At 34.3% G+C, this 23,630-nt stretch overlaps 1 protein-coding gene across 9 annotated transcripts in view; it reads left to right on the top strand.

The window, feature by feature from the left end:
* Nucleotides 1–5,185, top strand: part of LOC135847820 (vigilin-like) — a 35,676-nt gene extending 30,491 nt beyond the window's left edge. For 2 of the 9 annotated variants that reach the window (XM_065367548.1, XM_065367542.1), the window contains 11 exons: nucleotides 78–500; nucleotides 578–784; nucleotides 861–1,067; nucleotides 1,159–1,271; nucleotides 1,734–1,815; nucleotides 2,583–2,789; nucleotides 3,029–3,244; nucleotides 3,329–3,512; nucleotides 4,106–4,262; nucleotides 4,337–4,695; nucleotides 4,765–5,185. In XM_065367548.1, the coding sequence (XP_065223620.1) occupies nucleotides 1,738–1,815; nucleotides 2,583–2,789; nucleotides 3,029–3,244; nucleotides 3,329–3,424 (597 nt within the window). In that variant the 5' untranslated portion in view covers nucleotides 78–500; nucleotides 578–784; nucleotides 861–1,067; nucleotides 1,159–1,271; nucleotides 1,734–1,737 and the 3' untranslated portion in view covers nucleotides 3,425–3,512; nucleotides 4,106–4,262; nucleotides 4,337–4,695; nucleotides 4,765–5,185. Of the gene's footprint in view, nucleotides 1–77; nucleotides 501–577; nucleotides 785–860; nucleotides 1,068–1,158; nucleotides 1,390–1,733; nucleotides 1,857–2,582; nucleotides 2,790–3,028; nucleotides 3,245–3,328; nucleotides 3,513–4,105; nucleotides 4,263–4,336; nucleotides 4,696–4,764 lie in introns of all 9 variants that reach the window. The other 7 variants (XM_065367555.1, XR_010559246.1, XR_010559247.1 and 4 more) reach the window with 7 other exon arrangements.
* Nucleotides 5,186–23,630: the final 18,445 nt, after the last annotated feature.

The following is a 23,630-nucleotide window of genomic DNA, read 5'->3' on the forward strand; positions in this document are numbered from 1 at the left end:
GTAAGCAGATAACTTCTTGACGAGATTACATTTTCCAGACCTGATTACGTATTGAAATAATTATGTTCTCAAATTAGCGGCCGATGCGTTGACATTGATCTTCGTAGAGATGAAAAAGGCGCATAATCGTTAGAAGAATTTATAATACACTGCGAGAGCTATTAGATTTGGAAGAACAACCATCTTGGTGGCGACCGCTGTTGCGACTGGCAGTCTTGATATACCGCACGTCACAATCCGTCGTCGAGTGTTGAACAAAAAAGTGGTTCATCCAAGGCTGCTGCGGTCGTTTGTTACCGTAAGTGTAATAAAAGGAGTGAAATTGCACACTGCACAGTGGGAAAATGGTGCAACTTGGTCCGTTGTTCGCTTCGTCTTTCAGAATTCAAAGATGACGCGTGTATCAGAGCCGAACCTACAGATAACGTTTCCTAGCAGCCTCCGAAAGAGGTGGAATTTTCGATCGACAAGACCGCTAAACAAATAATCGAATCCTGCAAGTAAGTCGCGAGTCGTATCTGCGTCCGGGACGACCGCTTACTCGTACTGATAATCGCAATCGCCTACTCACTTACAGGGGTAAAAGTCTAAATGGGGTATCCGAACTGCAGTGCCTTCGCCACCGGATCCTCCGCCTTCAACATCAACTAAAGAACAACTACCTCAGACTGTGTTGATATTCATACATAATAAAAAAACAAGCGTTTAGTCCGCAGCTGCAAGCATTCTGCTAGAAACATCCAACACCGATTGTTCGGGAGCATCGCTGCTGCTGTAAACTTAGGTTTGTACGCTCTCATACTCGTACTCGTATTCTGTCGTGCGAGCTATTTTTAAAATGTGTAAATGTCGACGCGCAGATTTGGGATTATTGTCGACCAAAAGTCTGGTTGAAGCGAATCCCAATCATTTGATCAAAGTACGAACGCAAGTACAGCAAAGCGGTGACGAAAATTGGAATCAGTCACACGCTCGTAATGGCTGGGCTTGTATTAGCCATCGATCGCACACAACTATAGCCAAAATATGCTCAGTATCAAGCGTCTAGTTTTCAAGATTCGTTGAAGGTACGAGTATACGAATACATATGTGTAAAAACCAGCGATAGCCGATTGTGTTTCGAATGCGTTTGTTTTCTTTTCTTTTGTTTTGTTGTAGGAGAAACGAGAGACGCATTCGTCCAATGCGCAAGGTAGCTCTAACAATTTATCAGACTTGATTCCAAAGATTCGACGGGTAATTTGAAAAGAAAAAAAGGCCCCTCCAATTTTGTAAGTGTTCTGCCCAGTGTCGAATCTCAGTCATAACACAAACGCAATGCAATGTCGATGATATGTATTTTCGCTTCGCGCTTTTCACAGAGCGTACCCGGTATCAAACCGCATCAAGGTTCGAAAATGCTAACTTTGTTGCGCCTTTCGCTTGTACATATGTGTGGCTTTTTTAAAACAAAATTGTGGGAACGCTTTATCTTTTTTTGCCCAAATTTCAATTTTTCACCTTTTTTTCAATCGCATCTCAAAATTTTCCAAATCATCTTCTAGAATTTTTATTTTTTCTCTAAACTTTTTTCAAGTTCCACTTCTTGCGACTTGAATTAATTTTTACCCATCCCTCCTCCACTCGTCAATTTTTCCGTGGAAACGAGGAGAAATTTCCTGCAGCGAATACAGATGTTCTCTTTTCATAATTTTAATCTTCAAAAATACTTTTCGTGCGTATTCATATTGCAGGTACATGTGTATGGTTTTCATTGAAAATGGTTGTGTTCCTTTGAAAAATATTGATACTTCACCCCCCTCGCCCATGATACTCGTAAGATGATGAATTTTGAGATACCTTCAGGTTAAGAATGAGTATGTTTATGATTATTCTCAAAAATCTCAAAAAAATGACGCTTCACGATAGTTGAAATTGGAGATTTGGCGCCGCAATGTGCCACTTATTATTGATGTAGAATTCGTAAAATCGAAAATACCTATTTTCACACTTAAGAATTAATAACTTAGGGCCTTTAAATCTCAAGAGTAGGCAACCGTGCTTACGTGTATTCACGTTGGGTTGCGTACGTTACTGATACAAAGGAACTATCGAAATGATGTGAAGGTGTTCATCGCTTCGTGCTCTCTGATCCGGTTATTGATTCCTACCAGGGCAATTCAAAATAAACTTTGTAGTGATGATTCATTAGAAGAATTTTCATCGGGTTTTAAACTTCACTTTGGAATTGTTGTTGACATTCTTGATTACTGGACAGGTACTAAGTGTGCAGGAAGCTCGTCGCATAGTTTTGAACAATTTTCAAAATCACATAAATATTTCAATTCTTTTGACGACAGTCACGTAACTGTGTATTTGGTTATTCGATGAAACCTTGACTGTACGTGTGTACATTTTCATATTGTTTATTCAGCTGTGTAATTACTGTTATATTGCGGTACATTTGAAATACTCTTTCTTGCAAATTGATTATGTGATTTTGTTTTTCTATTAGCGAGTTATGAATTTTAAATATGAGTTTTCTATCATCCTTAGAACGTACCAAGTTTGGTTTTTATTGACATTATTTTTTTCAATTTCAGGCAAATATCTCAATCAGCACCCCTAAAGATCAGCATCGTTGGATTTTGGATCAAAAAGGACGAAAATTGAAGGATTTGGATAAAAATACCGGAACCAAAATAAGCATACTGAGTATTAACGATTCGTCTGATGAAATCGCCGTCGTTGAAAATCGAGAAAGTATCGAAAAAGCGGTTCACGAAATTCGTGTCATTTCCGATGAACAGGTACGCAGAATATTCTGTGCTTTTGGTAGTTTTGGTAGAGATTGGTGACATTAATGGAATTCATCTCGAAAATAGTGAATACATTAATTTAATCAATGATAACGGTGTTAGTAATGTTATCAATTTTGGTTAAATTATCTGTTCGCACTTATCGTCGGGCAAAGGTCATGACAAAAATTTTAATCGAGAATTTAAATTCGTGGTTGTTTGAAAACAATTTCATATTTTTCTAATTTCAGTCTAAGAAAGCATTTGTCAGAGTAAGCGTTCCGAAAATCTATCATCCCTTCGTTACCGGCGCGAATAACGAGAAAATCAATCAACTGAGTCACGAAACGAATACCAGGATCAATGTACCTCCGCCTTCCGTCGATAACACCGAAATAACCATAACTGGAGAAAAAGAAGGAGTATTGAATGCGAAAAATCGAATCATGCAGATATATCAAGATATGGTAGCTACACGTCTCGAATACACCGTATATTGGACCATTTTACTCGAGTTAAATTTATTCACGAGCTTCGTGTTTTTTTAATAGGAAAAAAATTGTAAAAATATCAGCGTCGAAGTACCGAAATGGCAACACAAATACGTAATCGGACACAACGGCTCAACTATGGCTGAAATCTTGTAAGAAACTGGCGTTAGTGTAGAAGTACCTGCGGCTGACGTCGTCGATGACACCATCACTTTACGTGCACCGTGCCAAGTTCTTGGAGATGGTACTATTAATTTTCTTACTTGGATAAAAAACTGCAATTTCTCTATCCTCGTTGATAATGGTTAGACGGATGCTCCTTTGTTGAAATTCATGTTTAGATGAAACTTTTCCACAGCTTTAGGCTACTTTGCCATTAATCACACAAAAATTCTGCGCTTTAATATAAAGCTGTTAGAATCGTAAGCCCTATTCATTTTTTTGAACTGACTGCGCTGCTTTTTTCAGCATTGGGGTTACGTTATGGTTGTCAAAATTGCCGAGTCTCGTTTCTTGGCAAAAATTGCTAGAAAAAATTGTCGTTTTATTTTTTGTCAATAATTCTCGAAAATTAAACGCCCCTTTAAAAAAATGTTGTCAAAAATTCTAGCTTTTTCAAAAATTTATGACAATTTTCTTCTTTTTTTTTTAGCAAAACAGCTAAAAGGTATTATCATTTTTGTTTAATTCCAAAAAAATCTCAGTTTTGTCCAAAAATTACCCAGCAGTCTCGCTTTTTTTCCAACAATAATTGTTGTTTTTTTTTTGCAGAAATAGCAAAAAGTTTCTGTTTGTTGCCAAGAGCCATGTATTAAATTTCTTCTTTTTTTTCTACAGATAATTATCAGCAAAATGGGATTTCTGAAATCAACGGACACGCTGACGATAAAGATCAGGCTAAGCCTTGCGACACTGTTTATATTACAGTTAAACCAGAAAATTGCGAGAGTGCTAAGCGCAGAGTCTTCTACATATTGTTCCAATTACTTTAGAGGTAAATTTCAACATTGAATAGTGCTAACATGGTTTAAATACATATATTTATTTTAAATGTTTAATTTTTTTCAGCTATATCTTATAGCTATCACGGTTTGATTATTGGACCTAGCGGGAAATTGATCCGCAAAATTATCAATGCGCATGACTGACGTTCAAGTGGACGTCCCTCAGATAGACATGAAATTAGATTTAATTGAAGTAAGTGTTTCTCTCACAGATACAGCGAAGAAGTCAACATAGATCGTCGCGTTCACCCTAGAATAATCGGAGCTAAAGGTCGACAAATCAGGAAGATAATGGAAGAGTTCGACGTTGAGATCAGATTCCCTCGCAATACAGATGCTGATCCCGATACCGCTGTGATATTCGCCGACGAAGATAAGGTCGCTGATTGTAAAGATCATCTGTTCACTTCGCAAGACGACTCTGTAAGTTTATGAAAATAATTTCACGTAAGACTGCTCGTATTAAATACTAAAATTCATACGGGTTTACAGTTTCAAAACGTTCATGATGACGTGAAAGCGCCGAGTACATCGGATATGATATTCGACGGCGGAAATACTCGTAATAAACCTGACGAAGCCGGGTTCGTCGTGAAAAATGCCCATTTGGATCAAAAAGCACCAGATATGAGTAGTATTGCGGAGTTTCCGTATTTTGAAGCCGTCGATAGTAGTACAACTTCCGCTCAGTTAGGGTCCGAATCGAAACCTACTTGGGGGCAACGGCGTCAAGTGCCTTAGTGCCTTTTTCTTAAATTAGGGTCCTTTTTTCTTTTTTTTTAAATTATAAATTTAATAATTTAATGCATAATTACTTCCATTTTAAAGATAGTATTGTTGAATCTTGAAAAATGAAAATATGATTGCTTTTTTCATTTCTTTTCTCTGTGAAATAAATTAGTCATTCGTTGCATTTGACGTAGTGTAATTTTACGACCATGTATTTCATGACCTGAATATTTGTTTTCTGTTTGATGTATTTTTTAAAATGAGTTCATTATTGATATAATTATGCAATGTTTCCTATGATCGTTCGAGCACGCCATTTTTGATATTTCATTTCCTCAGAATATTGTTTAGTACGTTTTGTTCTCTCTGCATTTTTTTTTTTTTTTTTTTTTTTTTGTTAAAGAATCTTGAATGATGGCAATGGCATGTTGAAAAAAGAAAATAAACAAAACATGTTTTTGATTTAATAAAAAGGTACTTACTTACTTACTTACTTTAGTGTGAATAGATTAAGATGCGAGAAGTGATTATGGGATGCAGGTTTGCAGTGCTGAATTATTCTTCTTTGCCCAGCGGTAAATGAATATTTTACGATTCTTTTTATTAAATTGGTGGTGGTCGCTTGAGATTCCTACTTTACGACTTGCATAGTGGTTTTGTATTTTAAACGTAGTTAGTTTTCCGTGATGAATCGTTTGTATGCCTGCAAATTATGCGAAAAATTGAAACAATGCTGCAAAATCGGTTAAAATAGAGCTCTTTGGGTTAAAATTATATTTGATTTTGAAATGCAGTGTCTGTAGGGCTATGCTGAGCCGACACGAGGGTGGGAAATCCAGCACCATGAAATGGATGCACTGTTTTTTCACAATCAATTCATCTTGAGAATTTTTGCCTTATTGTAGCATGATTCTTGAGATGGCAACACTGCTTCACGTTTTCGGAATAATTTTATTATGGGGTTAAAAGTCTCATGGGTCAAATGTCGCAATGCTGATAGGTTAAGTTTATAAAATCATGGGTGGAATGTCCTATGGGTCAAATGTCGTTTTATTTTTATATTTCACTGTGGGTCTAAAGTCTCATGGGTCAAATGTCGCATGGGTTAAATGGTTTACTTTATTTCAATGCGTGGGCGAATTGTCCTAGGGGTGAAATGTCGCTATTTTTAATTTCCAATATTTCCATGGGTCAATTGTCTCATGGGTGAAATGTCGATTTAAATTATTTCAATAATATGGGTCTAAAGTCGCATGGGTCGAATGTCGCATTGGTATTTTGTAAACATTGATAAAAACATGGGTCAAATGTCTCATGGGTCAAATGTCGTTTTTCAAAAATGGCGAATTGATAAAATGGTGGGCCAAATGTCGCATGGGTCAAATGCACAGGGGTCAAATGTCCTGGTCCCGACCAAAAGGACCATGCTATTTTAGACATATTTGACTACAAATCTGGATTTCAGATCGTATTGATCATACTTCATCAATTTTATTTTATATTATTCAGATCTGTTGGAGTGGTGCGCCATTCTGCACTGATGCATACTCAATAATCCAGTCTGAATGACCAATTTTGTATCACTTAATGTTATTTGAAAAGAGGACACGTACCTACATATATATATGTACAGGTGTATTTGAGCAATTATCACAGTTTTGAATATATGCCTTCCTAAGAAGCCCAGAATGGGAAGGTTACATTTTGTTTTAAGAATTAGAGTGAACTGTTTGTTAATTTTGATGGGCACTGTGCTTTAAAGCTCGATTTTTTGTTAATAAGTAGGGACATTGCGGCGTAATGATGCCATAAAAATTGAGAAAAAAAAACGATGTAAAGATTTTCTTGCAATCAGCGATAAACAAGATATTCTTGTTCAATACCTTGAGCTTATGTATCTTTTTTCTTTAAAGCCGGATTTTTTGCCTACAGGCACATTATGGTGCAATGTCGCCATAAATGAAGGGAAAAAAAGCAGTTGAAAGATTTTCTTGCAATCAGTGTCATCAGCAATAAAACAAGTTTCAATTCGGTTTTATCGATAAAGTAGTCTCATTGAGTTTTGGTCCTTCAAACTGGGCAGTTACACGTAACTGGGTTGGACATTTCTATTTTCAGAATTTTTCAGAACTATGGTACCAAAACATCCGAAAATTAAAAAATTATAAAAGTTGTTTGTTTCCGGTGCAGTTGAATATTGAAAAGCGAAGTAAAAAAAAGTTTTCAATTTTTTGTTATTTTTTAAACGTACGTACTTCAGGATAATTATTATTAACCTGCACTCCAATGAGAAGTTGGTCAATTACAAAAAATTCTCTCAAATGGTAAGACGACCTATTGGACTTGAGACTTCATCCTGCTAAAAACGATTGCTTGTTTTGCAAAGATAAAAGTGTGTTCAGCAGATTGTAAACCTTTTTATTATTGGTTGTTAACTGCCTTTACTTCTTTGTTGGCGTGTTTCGCGTCATTCTCCATCCGGCCCGGAGGACCATTTCAGAAGTAATGGGCCATACATCTAGATTTCACATCTTGGCCAAGTTTATCAGGTTTTGAAGTTCTATTCTTTCCAATGCATGTTCAATGCCCATTGCTTGAATATCCGACCTGAAGGACCATTTCTACTATTTTGATATTTGTTTGAAAGGAGTCAGGTCTTATTCGATAATCAATCCAATCCGGTTGAATAAAATTATTGTTCTTTCATGTACTGTTATTTCTTTGGGAAGCCAGTGTTTTGGAAAATGGAAAGTTGTTCTGTAGGTGTTGAGTGAATAGTTCTTCGTCAAGTGGTATGTACTTTGCGAAGTATACATAAATAGTTTACATTTTTGTCTTTGGAAACATTAAAATGAAAAAAAGCAACAGAATGAAGAAATAAGACAAATTGCCAAGATTTTCTTGCAATCAGCAGTTCGCAATAGATACCGGATATAAACATGGTTTATTACAAAACTAGAGCTTGGATTTTTGTGCACTTAGAAATTCATTTTATGCGCATAAAATATGCATTTATTTTGATCAAATCATGACAAAATACTCCCTTATCCATCGAAATATGCTTTTTTATGCAACATCAGTATGGGTATCTATAAAAAGGATTTTTCATTTCAAAGGTGAGGGGAAGGCTAGAAAATTTTCATTTCGAGGCACCTATGTAGGTATTTTTTTTCAAAAACCTTATAGTAATCGAGGTTAGATAGCCGAGTCGCCTGAGAAAGATCAATTTGCAGGAAAAAATTGTCGACTGCACGTAGTTTCTAGTTGTTTTGAAGCTTCCAGCTACTTTTTGGACCTTCCTGACCCATGAGGTCCCTTTATTTCTTTCAAAATCGGTGTTGCCCAAAAATAGTGCTCAAATGGACGAACAAAAAACGTTATTATCACAAACTGTCTATTTTCAAAATTGAAGGTGCAAACACAATTTAAAAATTTTAAATCGCCAAAATTTGAAGCATTCTAATTTTGGAAATTTTGATTCAAGTTTCCCCCTTCAATTTTCAAGATGAGCAATTTGTCATTATAACATTTTTTGTTCGTCTACTCGAGTAGGTACTATATACGGATTTTGGGCATCATTTGAACGATTCAAACATTTTCTTATTTTTTATGATTTTTTTTTTTTAATCAACAAGTTTCGAGTTTTGTGAAGCACGTGCCTTCTTCAATTCACGAGATAGGCAACCAGTCAATAAGATAAGTAATAACGAATTTTGATCGTCGTCGTCGAGTTTTTCAATTCTCATCACTCACTTGTTTCTACCCTCCCCCTTCCCACAATAATCCTAAAATTTTAGCTCTTTGGGGCGTTTTTCAGATTTTTCGAACTTGTACAAAAAAAAACACACCAAGAGCTAAAATTTTGAAATTATTGTGTGGAGAGAGAGGTTGGAAGCAAGGAAGAGATAGGTAAATATTCAAGTACAGCCCCTTCCTTCATCACAAATTCTGCCACACATTTCACCACCACCTTAAAATCTGATAGAAATTTTGAAAAAAAAAATCTTTGATGGTAGACAAAAACTAGCTTTTTGAACACTTTTTCTCCAACATACTCCCTCATGGCAAAAAAATGAAAAATGCATTTAAAATAATTTTTAAAAAGAAAGACAACACTTTCTTGCTCCAGCAAAATTGGTAAGTAAGGGTGTGAAATGTCAAATTTTTGACAAATTTAGAATCATGGAAGTGTTTTTATAAAAACTGTTTTCAACATACCTAATTATATTTCTCATGAATTTTAAAATCCACAAGAAACGGCTGTAAAGTTGCAATTTTGTACCTATGTGAACACAAATACTTGCCAGCATGAATTTCAGCGAACATACCTATTGTAATCTTGATCTAGAAGTTTAATAATCATTTACTTGCAGGTTGACTTCTGAAAAATATTATTTGGAGACTTTTGATTCTTGCATACTTTCCAGCTTCATGAACGAGTAAAATATAAGGTACCTAATTTCACCAACCCTTCAAATTTTCTCAAAACAATAGCATGTCAACATCGTTCATAATTTACACATGCAAAACCACCTCTTACACGTCCAAAAGCGAACAACCTTCGCCCACACTTCGATATTAAGATTACGAACCACTGATAATCTATATATTAAAATTATGACCGGATTCTTGTGACAGCGAGATCTCAGGAACGGCTGAACCGATTTTGATCGACGAAGTCTCAAAAAAAAGCTTTTGACCCGTAGATGTGCAGGTTTTAATCAAAAGTTCAAAAAGTTGCGCGGTAAAGCTCAAAAAAGCTCAATAATTGATTTTTGTCCATACGTAGCGCATTCGACGTATACACAGTAGTACGTATATTATACCTTGAAAGAGCATCTAAAAAAGTCAAATGTTGAAGAAAAAAGTTCACAAAAAAGTTGTGCCTTAAAGCTCAAAAAAGCTCAATAATTGATTTTTGTCCATACGTAGTGCATTCGACGTATACACAGTAGTACATATATTATACCTTGAAAGAGCATCTAAAAAAGTCAAATGTTGAAGAAAAAAGTTCACAAAAAAGTTGTGCCTTAAAGCTCAAAAAAGCTCAATAATTGATTTTTGTGTATACATAGCCAACTTGAGGTATACAGAGAAGTACGTATATTATACCTTGAAAGAGCATCAAAAGAAGTCAAATGTCGAAGAAAAAAGTTCATAAAAAAGTTGCGCCATAAAGCTCAAAAAGGCTCAATAATTGATTTTAGCCTATACGTAGCGCATTCGATGTATACACAGTAGTACATATATTATACCTTGAAAGAGCATAAAAAAAGTTGAATGTCAAAGAAAAAGCTTACAAAAATTTTTTGTCATAAGCTCAGAAAAGCTCAACAATTGATTCTATATACCTATTATAATTATGACTTTGACTCTGAGATCTCAGCAACGGCTGAACTGATTTTGCTTGATGATGTTTCAAAAAAAAAAACATTTGACCCGTAGATGCGCAGGTTTTTATCAAAAGTTCAAAAAGTTGCGCCAAAAAGCTCAAAAAAGCTCAATAATTGATTTTAGCCTATATGTAGCACATTTAGTGTATACAGAGAAGTACGTATAGTATACCATGAATGACCATCAAAAGATGTCAAATGTCAAAGAAAAAAGTTAACAAAAAAGTTGTGCCGTAAGCTCAAAAAAGCTCAATAATTGATTTTAACCTGTACACAGTGTATTCAACATGTAAGGCGAATACGTATATAATACCCTGAAAAAGCATCAAAAGAAGTGTAATGTTGAAGAAGAAAGTGTACAAAAACAGTTGTGCTGTAAAGCTCAAAAAAGCTCAATAATCAATTTTGACATATACACAGCGCATTCCACATGTACAAAGAAGTACTTATATTATAGGTACGTTGAAAGAGCATCAAAAGAAGTCAAATGTCAAAGAAAACAGATTTACAACAAATTTTTTTCCATAAGCTCAAAAAAGCTCAATAATTGATTCTGTATATTAAAATTATGGCCAGATTCTTTTGACTCTGAGATCTCATCCACGGCTGGTTTTTATCGAAAGTCCGAAAAGTTGCACTGTAAAGCTCAAAATAGCTCAATAACCGATTTTAACCTATACACAGCGCATTCCACATGTACAAAGAAGTATGTATATTATACCTTGAAAGAGCATCAAGAGAAGTCAAATGTCAAAGAAAAAAGTTTACAGAAAAAGTTGTGCTATGAGCTCAAAAAACCTCAATAATTGATCTTAACTCTATACTCAACGCCTTCGACGTATACATATTATAAAGAAGTAAAGAGCATCACAAAAAGACAAAATTGTACCTCAAAATACCTCCACGGAAAAACAAACTTTGACAAAAAAAAGTTAGTGATAAAAGCTCAGTGAAAGCTCGATACTTTGTGATATGCAGTATTTAACCTGAGTCATTCCACGTCAATTCAATCAAGAAGTGGTGGGGGGTTCGGCGATTTTTTTGAAATTTTTCCTGTGGGAAGATTTTCCGAAGGGATGACCAATGGCGCAAATCTCAGCCCACCAGCCCATTTTCAAAGTCAGCCAGGGGGTGTCAAAGTTTTCAGTGAACTTGAAATGTCATCCATTTCAGCAGTGGATTACTCGATAACCGTGGTACCTACCAATATGGGACTTTTTCCTATACATAGTTAGTGGTTTTGAAAGGCTTTTTGGTGATATCATAAAAATTAGTGTTGCCACTTTTTTTTCGTACAAAAAATTAGCTCAAAAAGTTTCGAAACTTATTTTTTATATCGTTCCGACTCTCAAACAAATTCTGAAAAAAATATTCACAAAAAAATCAAAATTCGAAAAGATTCAAAAAATGAACGAATTCTTATTTTTTTGTTGTGAGTGTAATTTTTATCGACTTTTTCAAGAAATACGTCAGAAAGAGGTCAAAATAAAACAACTGAATAAATTTAAACTTTTTATGATGTTTGAAATTGAAAATTGAATTTTTTCGAATTTTGTTTTTTGAGGAGTTTATTTCATTGAGTGAAAGGGGGTTTTCAAATTTTTCAACATTTACATAAAAATGAGGGTCAAATGGGTCAACTTCACCAGTCAAAACTTCTTTTCAAGTTTTAAATCAAAAAATAGAATTTTTTTACAAACTTTCAATTTTTAAAATCGACTTTATGAAATAATGCCATCTCAATTTTTTAATATGTTGTTCAGCATGAAAAGTTGTCCATTATACATTTTTTTAGAAATTTTGAGAGTCGGATCGATATGAAAACTATGTTTTGAAACTTTTTGAACTAATTTTTTGCGCAAAACAAAGTGGCAACACTGATTTTTATGATATCACCAAAAAGCCTTTCAAAACCCCTAATCATGGGAAAAAATTCCATTTTGGTAGGTACCGCGGTATCGAGTAATCCACTGCTGAAATTGATGATGTTTCAAGTTCACTGAAAACTTTGACACCTCCTGGCTGCCTTTAAAAATGGGCTAGAGGGAGCTGCGATTTGCGCCATTGGTCATCCCTTCCAAAGATCTTTCCACAGGAAAAATTTCAAAAAAATCGCCGAACCCCCTACCACTTCTTGGTCAAATTGACGTGGAATGACCCACCTATAATCATTCCATTTGACAAACCTATACAAAGAAGTATGTATAGTGTGCCTTGAAAGAGCTTCACAGAAAGACAAATCTTGAAAAAGAAAAAAAAGCTTACAAAAGTTTAAAGCTAACTTTCAAAAGTTGACAGTAAAAGCTCAGCGATAGCTTAAAATTTGGTGATAATACGGTACATTTATTTAACCTATACTCAGCCACATTCGATGTATACAAAGAAGTACATACATACAATTACTGTCCCTCAAAAGATCTTCACAAAAAGAAAAATCTCGAAGAAAAAAGCTTACAAGAGTTCGCGGTCAAAGCTAAGTGAAAGCTTGAAAGTTTTGGTCATGTAGTAGTATTTGATCTTATTTGATGTGTAAAAAAAAATATACATATTGTACCTTGAATGATCACCGCGAAAAAACCATTCTAGACTAGACTGTAAAAAAATTTAAAAAATTAACGGTAAAAGTTCAGGAAAAGTTTGAAAGTTTATTATAAGTAAGTCAGTTTTTTGTCACAGCAAGGTCTCTGCAACAGCAGAACCGATTTTGATAAACAGCCACTCAATAGAAAGGTTTTAAATAGTAGATATGCAGGTTTATGTTGAAAGTTTAACAATTTTCACCATGGGCTAAAAAAAGATGAAAAAAACATTTACTCAATTTTAAAATGTGAAACAAAAGTATGACAAAAAGTTGATTTTATAAAAAAAAAGCTTTCAGGGTGCATCGTCAACATTACCTCCTGTCACAAAGTTGTAAGCTTTCACAGAGATTTTACGTACCATCAAGTTTTGAGTTTTTTCTGTCAAAAATAGTTTTTTAACTTAGATCATTCAGGTTACAACATAGGAATTTTGTTTATCAATCAAATATGGCTTCATTATTGAGCTTTTTTCAGCTTACTAAACAACTTTCTGAGCTTACAATATAAACTTACACATCTACACTTTGAGGCCTTACTATCAAGAGTTCGTTATTTCAGGTGAAATACCACATGTCACGAAGTGTTGAGCTTTTGTTTAGCTTTTTTTTTTTTAGAAATTTTCAAAAAATGATGGTAAAAGCTAAGCGAAAGCTCAAAATTTTGTGACATGTGATATTTGACCAGATCGAGTCATTATATATAGCCAAGGTTGCAAGTTTTCACCACTTTATGCAGAGGGTGCAGCAGATCGAGTCATTTTAGGCGAGACTTTAACAACCTTAGCAAACAGCAAAATAGGTAATTACTAAGATTTTTGGTATTTTCTGATGTAAATTAAAAAAAATTAAGATTGTTGAGTTGGTAAAAAACAAGAAACATTGTCAATTTTAGCAAAAAGTAGCAACTTTGGTGGTTATTGACAAAAAAAATTATGTAGTCCACATTTTTTTGCAATTATTTTTGTCGCTTAAGGTAAAAAACAATTCTTTTTTTGGTATTTTTGCTAAGAGTTTGCAATGCTGCCAAAAAGTGAACATTTTTGTAAATTTTTTAAGAAATGAAACCAGGACTTTTCTTCAATTGTTGAAAAATAAAGATACCTATAATACTAATTTTAAAAAATGAATTTCCCAATAAGTAACAATGAAAAAATCGTGATCATTCTATGTAGGTGCCTACTTATTGTGTAGTTACTGAATTTTTAAAATGTACACTGAAAGAAATGATTTTCAAAACGCTGTATTCAGTCTCGAAATTGATGCAATGGTTACTGCACAGTACAGTAATTTTCAAGTTACCTCATTTTGATGTAATGGTTACATAGTTCAAATCAGAGAATGCATCAAATAATGGAATGAGTACATCGCCAGGATGGATTTATTGCATCACCTTCTAAAATTCATTTCTGTGTTCTCATTACATTTCTTGGGGGACTCAGTCCTGCAGACATGGTATTCAGAACATCATTTGGTGGGTAATAGTTACATCGTATAGTAAGCAATGATTACATTCCTTAAACATGGCTGAGAACCATGTAGTGATTTACTGAATACAGTAAACGATGTACTCAGTACATCGTCAGTGGTAAACATTCCCAAACAGTGAAAAACTTATAAATACTTTCTAGGGCCTGAATTAAACATTCTACTCGCGGCCATGTCGTTAAGTGCAGGCAGTTAGAACGAGAGGTCGCAGGTTCGAATCCCGGTTAGGTAGGAAAATTTTCGTAGGGATATTAGGTCTTGAAAAATTCGGTGCAGTGAAAAACATTTAGATGTGCGGAGAAACTTGAAATTGATAAAAAAAAAAAAAAAAAAAAAAATACCTAACCCCACTTTTTAAAATTTAAATACTGTTGAATAAAAACGATGGAATGGTTACTGCACTTCTGTGTAATAGTTACTTCTCTAAATGTGTACTGATTAATGCGTTTCATTCCTATACCAAAATTACCGCATTTTAATGCACTGAGTGCATCGTTTTAATGCAACTATTACTGTTTATTTCTTTCAGTGTATATTATTACGTTTCGAAGAATCGCGCAGTATGCGCGATTAACGGGTTAGCTAGTTTTAATTACGAAATTAGAAACGGAAGTATTAAAACCAGCATAGACACGGTCGTTTAATAAAACCGACACCTTCAACAACGCCTAAAATACGAGTACGTGCCACTAAACCATAACCGAGCGGAGAAATTTCCAAAAGTTTTTCCTCTTTCGTTGATATATTACGAAAGGTTGCGCGGCTATTCTTCGTTTTACGTCGTAATAGGCATTTTGCTAATTGCCGTTGTTTCTCATTTTCGCGTATCCAGCAGACGGGTCTCTTCCTTTTCGTTTCGCTATAGGTATAGCTTTCGTTTCTCAAAACTAGGTAGGTAATAATACTACGAGGTGTAGGAAGATATAACCCGTGTCTTGGTCTGTTTTTGCGCGTAGTGTACGAGACAGTCAACTTTTAAAATGCCTTGGCCAAACTCTGACAACTTCAATTACGCTGTATATTAACTTTTAACACGTTTAAGATGAGATAAATCACTTAGATATATCTCTAAACGTTTTCTACTCGGTTATTTTCGTGCATTTCTTGTGGGTTTCCTGCTCGTATATCTTGAGATTTTTATACACATCGAGGATTGCCATATCTCCCACGAGCTTCATTTTCGAGTACAGGGTGTTTCAGAGATCGTCTCCCACATATCGATTTCGGGAAGTAGTGAATTGAATGAGCCACGTGCTTCGCAAAACTCGAAAATTTACTAATTTTTAAAAAATCACCAAAAATAAGAGAATGTTTGAATCATTCAAATGATGCTCATAACCCATAGTACTCGAGTTGACGAACAAAAAATGTCATTATCACAAATTTCCCATCTTCAAAATTGAAAGGGCTAACTTGATTCAAAATTTCCAAATTTGGGACACTTCAAATTTTGACGATTTCAAATTTTCAAATCATTCGGGTGCCTTTAATTTTGAAAATACGCAATTTGTCATGATAACATTTTTTGTTCGTCTATTTCAACTGCATGGGTTATTGAAATCATTTTGATGATGTAAATATTTTCTTATCATCTGTGAATTAAAGAAGTTGGCTGCACCATTTTTGGGAAAAAAATTACCAATTTTGAAAAATTTTCCATAAATTAAGAGAAAATTTTTACACCATTTAAGTGACTTCACTAACTCAATTGGAGTTAAAATTAGGATAGGGCTTACGATTGAAATGACTAGATCGATTAGTACTATTAAAACCTTGACTAAAATTACTTACCATAATTATTTCCAGGTGGATTCGATTTTTTAAGTCGAGCTCTCGGGTTTATTCCAACGATTTGAAAAATCAAAATTTTCAAAATTTAGGGCACAAGATATTTAGAAATTTTGAATCAAGTTGGCCCCTTCAAATTTTTAAATGGGCAATTTGTCATCCTATTCTGTCTATACTGGTGGAATAATTCTACTTTTGCTCTCTAACCTTGACGTTGACGGTTACTTTCAAAAAAAAAAAAATTCTGTCAGGAAATTTATCGGCTGTATTTTTATATTTTAATGGAATATTCATTTTCTATTTTCGTCTTATTTTTTTCAACCAAAAAATCTTGAAATTTGAGACATTTTTTTTTTATTTCTTTAAAAACGTTTCTCTGGATTTTACGAGTATAAGTAAGCTGAAACTTAAAAAATTTACTTTTTCATCATCAAGCATAATTAATACTTATTTAAAAATATAATAAAAATGTAATGATCAAAATACAAATAGGTACCTATTATCTTAACAAAGATCATCCTTTAGCTAAAAAAAAAATCACACATAAAACACAGTTGTAAAACTAAAAATCTACTTTCTAGTAGATCTGCTGCTACCTCGCCGACGTTAATGACACATGACTGGAAGCATTCAGAGTAAAATTCGTGCTAAAAAAAATACATTATATCTATGGTTCAAAAATAGTCTATGGAGTACAAAACTGAGAGGATAATATCACTTGGTATGGAAACAAAATAAATATATAACTAGCTCGATTTTTAATTACTGTTGTGACATTGTCATAATACACACCAAAAGTCAGACTTTCACACTTCCTCCTCCAGGGGGAGGGGGAGTACCTCAGCCCATTGCCGGAGGAGTGGGGACATGTTTTTTTGAATCAATGGTACGTGCCCTTTTCGAAAATATAATATTCTCATAGTCTCCAAAAAGTATTTTCGGGCGACTTTTGGGAGCTCCCGAAGGTGTCAGCTGACTACCTTGGAATTGGGAACATTGCATTTTTGGAACGAGGGTGGTCGTGAATACCCATAAAACACAAAACTTTTTCAGTTCCCAAGTGATTTAAAAAAAATGGTTTTTAAAGCATTCAGTACAATAAATGTAGACTAGTAGTGTTTCGTTACAGTGGGCGCAGGTGACACTAACATGATTTCTCTCGATCGTTCCCCCTCCATCAAAAAAATTTAGAAAGTGAAAAAATTCAGTTTGTCTAAAAATTTTCCATTTCTGGTCAAAACTACTCGTATTCCATTTTATTTTTTTCGTTTCAGGAAGTGCTTCCCAGGTTGGGTCGACTTTACCTTCTTTTTTTTCTGGAAAATTGGAGAGAAAATTTGATGAAAAGTGGTGAGTGAACCTCAAAAGAGTGAAGGGGAAATTTTTAATTTTGGATCTCCAACTATTGAACCATTACTTTTCTGACAGACTGGGTTTCAAAATAAATTATGGAATTTACATTAGAAAATCAAAAAAAAATTATTTGAATTTGTTTTTTATTTTTGTGTTAAAACCTTGACAAAAATTACTTACCATTAGGTATTACGAGTATTTCGAGATGGATTCGATTTTTAGACATAGGAATATACATATATGATTTCCAAATTTTCAAAATCTGGAGCATTACATAAGTACATTTATATGAAAATTTTGAATCAAGTTGACCCATTCAAATTTTGAGATGAACAATTTGTCATCCTATTCTGCCTAAATGTGGAATAATTTCAACTTTTGCTCTCTAACCTTGACCTTGATGGTGACTTGTGCAAAAAAATCTGCCAAAAAATGTATTGGCTGCATTCTTATTTTTTAATGGAATAATAATTTTCTGTTTTTGTCTTAGTTTTTTTCAAATAAAAATCGTGACATTTAAGACATTTTTGTTTTGTATTTTTTTTTTTTTAATTTTCTCTTATTTTTAAGAGTAAGTTGTAAATTTAGAAAATTTACTTTTTCATCGTTAAGCCTATAATTGATATTTAAAAATAAAATAAAATACAAATATGTAAGGTATTATCTTAGCAAAGATCGTCGTTTGATTGTTCAAAAAAAACACCAAACACAGTTGTAAAACTAAAAAACTACCTACTTATTTTGACTACCTATCTTTAATATCGTGCGCTTTTGTATTTCGCAGCTCTTTCAGCTCTGTGCATAGCAGTTTTAACGATGGTTTTAAGAAAAACGATTTTTGCTTAAGAGCCTCGGCTTTTTTTTCTGAAATAAAAATACCAATTTGATCTTTGTGATATAGGTAGGTACCTGAGTTCATAATTCTGATGACTCTGGTTCCGCCATTGCGCTTGAGGACCCTACTGCAAATGGTGAGGATTTCATTTTCAGGCAGTTATCAAGCAGATCTGCTGCTACCTCGCCGAAGTCAATAACACATGACTGGAGGTATTCAAAGTACAATTTGTGCTAAAAAAAAATACATTATACCGTAAAAAAATAGTCTATAAAGTACAAACCTGAGAGGATAATATTACCTGGTATGGAAAGAAAAAAACAGCTCACTGTGTCTCAATTTGTAATTATCAACAATCCATTGCACTTAATGTTGTTCACACTCGTTTTAAAATTTGAAGGAGTTGAGCCCTTCTCAAAGGTGGGGGTGGAGGGGTATTGATTGTTTTTCAACTATAACAATACGACAATATATTTCTTTCGAAAAATTATGAAAATTCACACCAAAAGTTGAACGTTCACACCTCCTCTAGGAGGAGGGGGAGTACCTTAGCCCATGGTCGGAGATTCTTTTCGTTTCAGAAACGTCCTCTCTCTTGGTGCCCCCTAGGGTGGGTCGACTTTGACCTTTTTTCCGAAAATTGGAGGGAAAATTCGATAAAAAGTTGTGAGTGGACCTCAAAAGACAGTAAACAAAATTTTGGATCAAAAAATTATAGAATTTACATTAAAAATCAAAAAAAAATTGATTTTTTTCCATTTCTTTGTTAATTGAGTAAATTATGTCCACTTTCAAGTAAGAAGGCCGTTTTTAAATTCTTTTAACCTTCCCTAGGGTTTTAGACGTGTTTTGAAAATGATACGATTTTGGACATATTAATTTGAAACCTCAGTAGAAAAGTGATGATTCAAGTTCTAGGGATCCGAAATTTATCCTACAGTCTTTCAAGTCCACTCACAACTTTTTATCAATCCCCTTCCAATTTTCAAGCAAAAAAAGTCGAAGTCGACCCACCCTAGTGGCCCCTAATACAGTTAATCCTCTTGTGTAGAGGGTCTTGAAATTGGAAAAAATCAACGGAATTGAGTACGTAAAATAATGAAAAATTTCCAATCTCTGTTTCCGAATTCGGTTTGATGATCCCGTATTCACAAATCTTCCTTAGTTCCCCTGTAATTGTTAAATCCTCTTTCACAGAGAGGTTTTCAACGCTGAAAAAATCAAAATAATAAACTTACTTATACTTACTAGGTCGATAATGTTTCGTTTCATTAAAGTAGGTAATGATGATGTAGGTAATAGGTATGCGTACTTCGGACATTCTGGTATTTCTGCTGCTTTTTTGTGTGTACCTATATTGTTTTCAGTCTCCGGAATCGTAGCACCGGAATCACCATCGTTGCGCTGGCGGCAGCAAATTGCGTATAATAAAATCGATATCCAATACAGCTTGTATGTATGTACTCGACACTGCGATAATTTCCCTTATAGAGGTACCTCTGTAAGTCACGCGGTTTCATTTCGTCGGTACTTGTTAAAATATGTTCTAGACGACAAGTCGACGAGTCAGTCTCGTGGGAGAATAAATTCGTCGTCGTCGTCGTCGTGCATCTCGCCTTTATAATGCTCGAGTCGAGAACATTTCGCGTGAAAAATTTAACCAGCGTACCTGAAATTATCCTGCAGAGATGGATACTATGTGTTTATAAATTCGTATTTTGTATGTATACGAAACCGTTTCATCGATTGGAATGGAATTTTCCATTATGTATTAGATTAGAATGTCGTGTGCCAAATTAGAGGTGTGATTGATATTTGGCAACACTGGTTTTAATTAATGGAAATTTAAGGATTAAAAATTAGAGGAAAAAAATTACTTACCTAGTTGCTCACCAATGTCCTATCGGTAGATTTATTCGGGCTTGTAATATATTTACCTGAGGATTTGAAATCAAAAGGAAAACATATTTCTCACTAAATGTCACATTATTGGGCAGAAATGCAAGGAAATATGTAAAGAATCGACTTTTGATTGATTTACTCGATTTTTTGGACACTGTTGTGTGAATTTTTGATCAAATTCACGGAGGTATAGTGCCTAGGGTGAGTCGTCTTTGACTTTTTTTTTTGTTGGAAAATTGGACGATGGATTTGATAAAAAATTGTAGGAGGATCACTAAAGACTGCAGACAAAATTTTGAATTTCTGACTTGAATCATCGCTTCTCTTCTTACTTTAAAAACTGTCAAAAAGACCGCTCACCCGGATAGATTGAAAAAAAGTCATACCTATTGCCGCACTGAAGGTATAATTGGTTAATGGCAATATCGGTTTTAATTACTCAGGAGGTATTTAAGGATTTGAAATAAAATTGGTAAAAAAAACTACTTACTGATTGTTCTAATGCACATATCTGGATTCCCTTTCGAGTTCTGCAAAACTGGATCCATACTCTGTATAACATGGTTGATGAACTCCGTGTCCATACACCCCATGTAGGTGTCGCGTTGCGTGAAAATGAGCCGCCGAACTTCGCACTTGAGCGGATATTTTGACTACTGAGTCTTTTTCTGTAGCCAGTGTAGCCAGGTTTCAAAAAAATGAAAGTAATTTTAAAATGCTAATGTACTCTCCTTCTTACACTTAGATATCACTTATGAAATAACGAGTTCACGTCATTTAATTTTTTCATAAAAATAACCATTTTCCTTCCAATTTAGTTTTTCTAATCCAAATGAAGAAAAAATTTGAAAATTTATTTTTGTACTTACTCTCCTAGTCTGCAACTTGGTCGTTATCGAGTTCATCCCCTCTGATTTGTTCCTAACCTCAGATTTGCCTCTTACTTGGCAGTTTTTTTGAATGGTTTGAATTTTTTAAAACTCACAAAAAATCAAAAATGAACATTGCTTACTTGGGTTAGCACAGTTAAGAAGGTGTCATTCCCCAGCTAGCTTGTTTGTATGCGCATCGACATGGGTCCTCCGTTTGAGTTCCTGAGACTAATTCGGAGTGCCGGCTCCGCTTCGGCTTTGGAGACTTTGTGATTTAAAATAAAATTTACAATAAAATACCTTACCTTGGGACAGTTTTACTATGTTTCTCATTTACATAAGATATGTATGTACCTACATGATTACACTTTACCTGGTACACGGGTTCCCACTAGTTTTTATGTGAAAAAAAAAACCAATGACATCAGGTTTCTCCATACCTAGTACTTACCTAATAATATGAAGACTTGATGGTAAAAATCAATGTTCAGATATTGAAGGGAATTTCCCCAATTAGGGGAGGAGGAATTCTGGTGTAATATGATCCCACAATTCAGAATTATTTCCACTCTACTTGGGTTCAACTGCATTATGGTTAGCAATGGCATTCCAATTTGCCATAATATTTCTGATTTCATCATCCAATGTTGGACCAGCGAGTAAGACATTTCTTGTGATCTAGAATAAAATTTACGATAAAATATCTTACCTTGGGCCAATACAGACAAAGCGAAGCAAATATCATTAGGTCCCGAATATTATTACCTAATGATTATTTGAAATCAAAAGAAAAACATTTCTTACTAAATGCCACATTGTTGGGCAGAAATGCGAACGAAATCACTATATCATCGACGCTTGATTGATTTAATCAGTTGGTGAATTTTGATCAAATTCACGGTAGAGGTAGTGCCTATAAGGGTGGGTCGTCTTTGACTCTTCTTTTTTTTTTTTTAGAAAATCAGAGGAAGGATTTGATAAAAAGTTGTAGGGGAGTGGGGTCTCTAAAAACTGCAGAAAAAATTTTGAGTTTATGACTCGAACTATCGCGTTTTTCTCATTATTTCGAAAGCCCCAAAAAAAGTCTTTTCGGATTTTTTTCTCGATTGATCATATTTCATGCAGTCTTTGAGATCGCACCCACAATTTTTTATCGAAACGAGTCAAAAACGACCACTCACCCTAATAGATAAAAAAATATTATATCATATTGCCGCATTGAAGGTACATAAGTATTATAAGATGGGTTGGCAATATCGGTTTTAATTATCCAGTATTTGGGAATTTGAAATCAAATTTTTAAAAAAATTCAAAAATCCGTCAGATGCTCAAGAACGGTTTGAAACCGTTATCAATTAATTCGAAAGGTCGAAAATGGGGTAAAAAATCAAATTCTCGCCTTTAATGACGATTTGACGAAATTTTAATTATTTTTAAAAAAATGGGCTGAATGAAAACTTTTTTAAAGTTTGCCAAAAATCAAAAAACTATTTTCAGCACCTGGAATTTTTTCTGATGGTTTACTGCGGTGTCCTCTTTCAATTACCTTTATTCCAGCTCAAACATTTTGTACCAGTGGTGAAATGATAAATTCAGAATAATTAATTTTCAGTTTGATGGTAAATGTCTGAGATGAGATTATGTTGATAATGCCATCAAGAGTTGTTGAAAAAATATTTGAAAGCATACCCAAAGAATTTTAGCAGCTAATAAGCAAAAGGCAAATGCAAAAACTCTCTTGCAATCAGCGAATACCTGGTTCGAGTTTTCAATACTCCTGCTGCACTGCCTATGAGGAACCTGTTGATAATTCTGTTTATTTATCCATAAAAACGCGGATATGCAGCTATATCTGAAAAAAAAGTCGACAACTCCATTCATGATCCAAGGGTAGAATTGGCGTGAAAAATTGCTAAACATGGTGCAAAATAAAATGTATATTTTTCAGTTGAATTTGTAAAAAAAAAAATGAATATTTTCTTGAAAACTGCGAGTTTGGCGAATGCTAGTCCGGACTATAGCTTCAGACTATAGTCACATGGTCTGGAAAAACTAGACTAGTGCCTATTTTTACTGAAGTGTTTAACTTTTTCAACAAATTCCACTGAAAAATACAGCATTTTCAATCGGCCAGAAATAAACTTTTCCACCAAATTTCCATGTTTATATCATCCCCACACCTTGTCCGCATAAATATTGTAAGACTTTATTTAATTCAGATAATTAAAGAAATACTTATGAGTATATAAACATGAAAAAACAAATTCATTTCCCTTACCTCTATAGTCATCATGCTGTCAAAGATATCTTTAGTTTTTGCTTTAGTTATGACACCTCCATCTCTGATGATTTCATTTTCATCCAAATCAATGATGATTGGTTCCTCATCATCTTCTGAATCGACGAATGATGGGTCCCTC

Source organism: Planococcus citri, chromosome 1, assembly GCF_950023065.1.
Source record: "Planococcus citri chromosome 1, ihPlaCitr1.1, whole genome shotgun sequence".
Taxonomy (NCBI): domain Eukaryota; kingdom Metazoa; phylum Arthropoda; class Insecta; order Hemiptera; family Pseudococcidae; genus Planococcus; species Planococcus citri.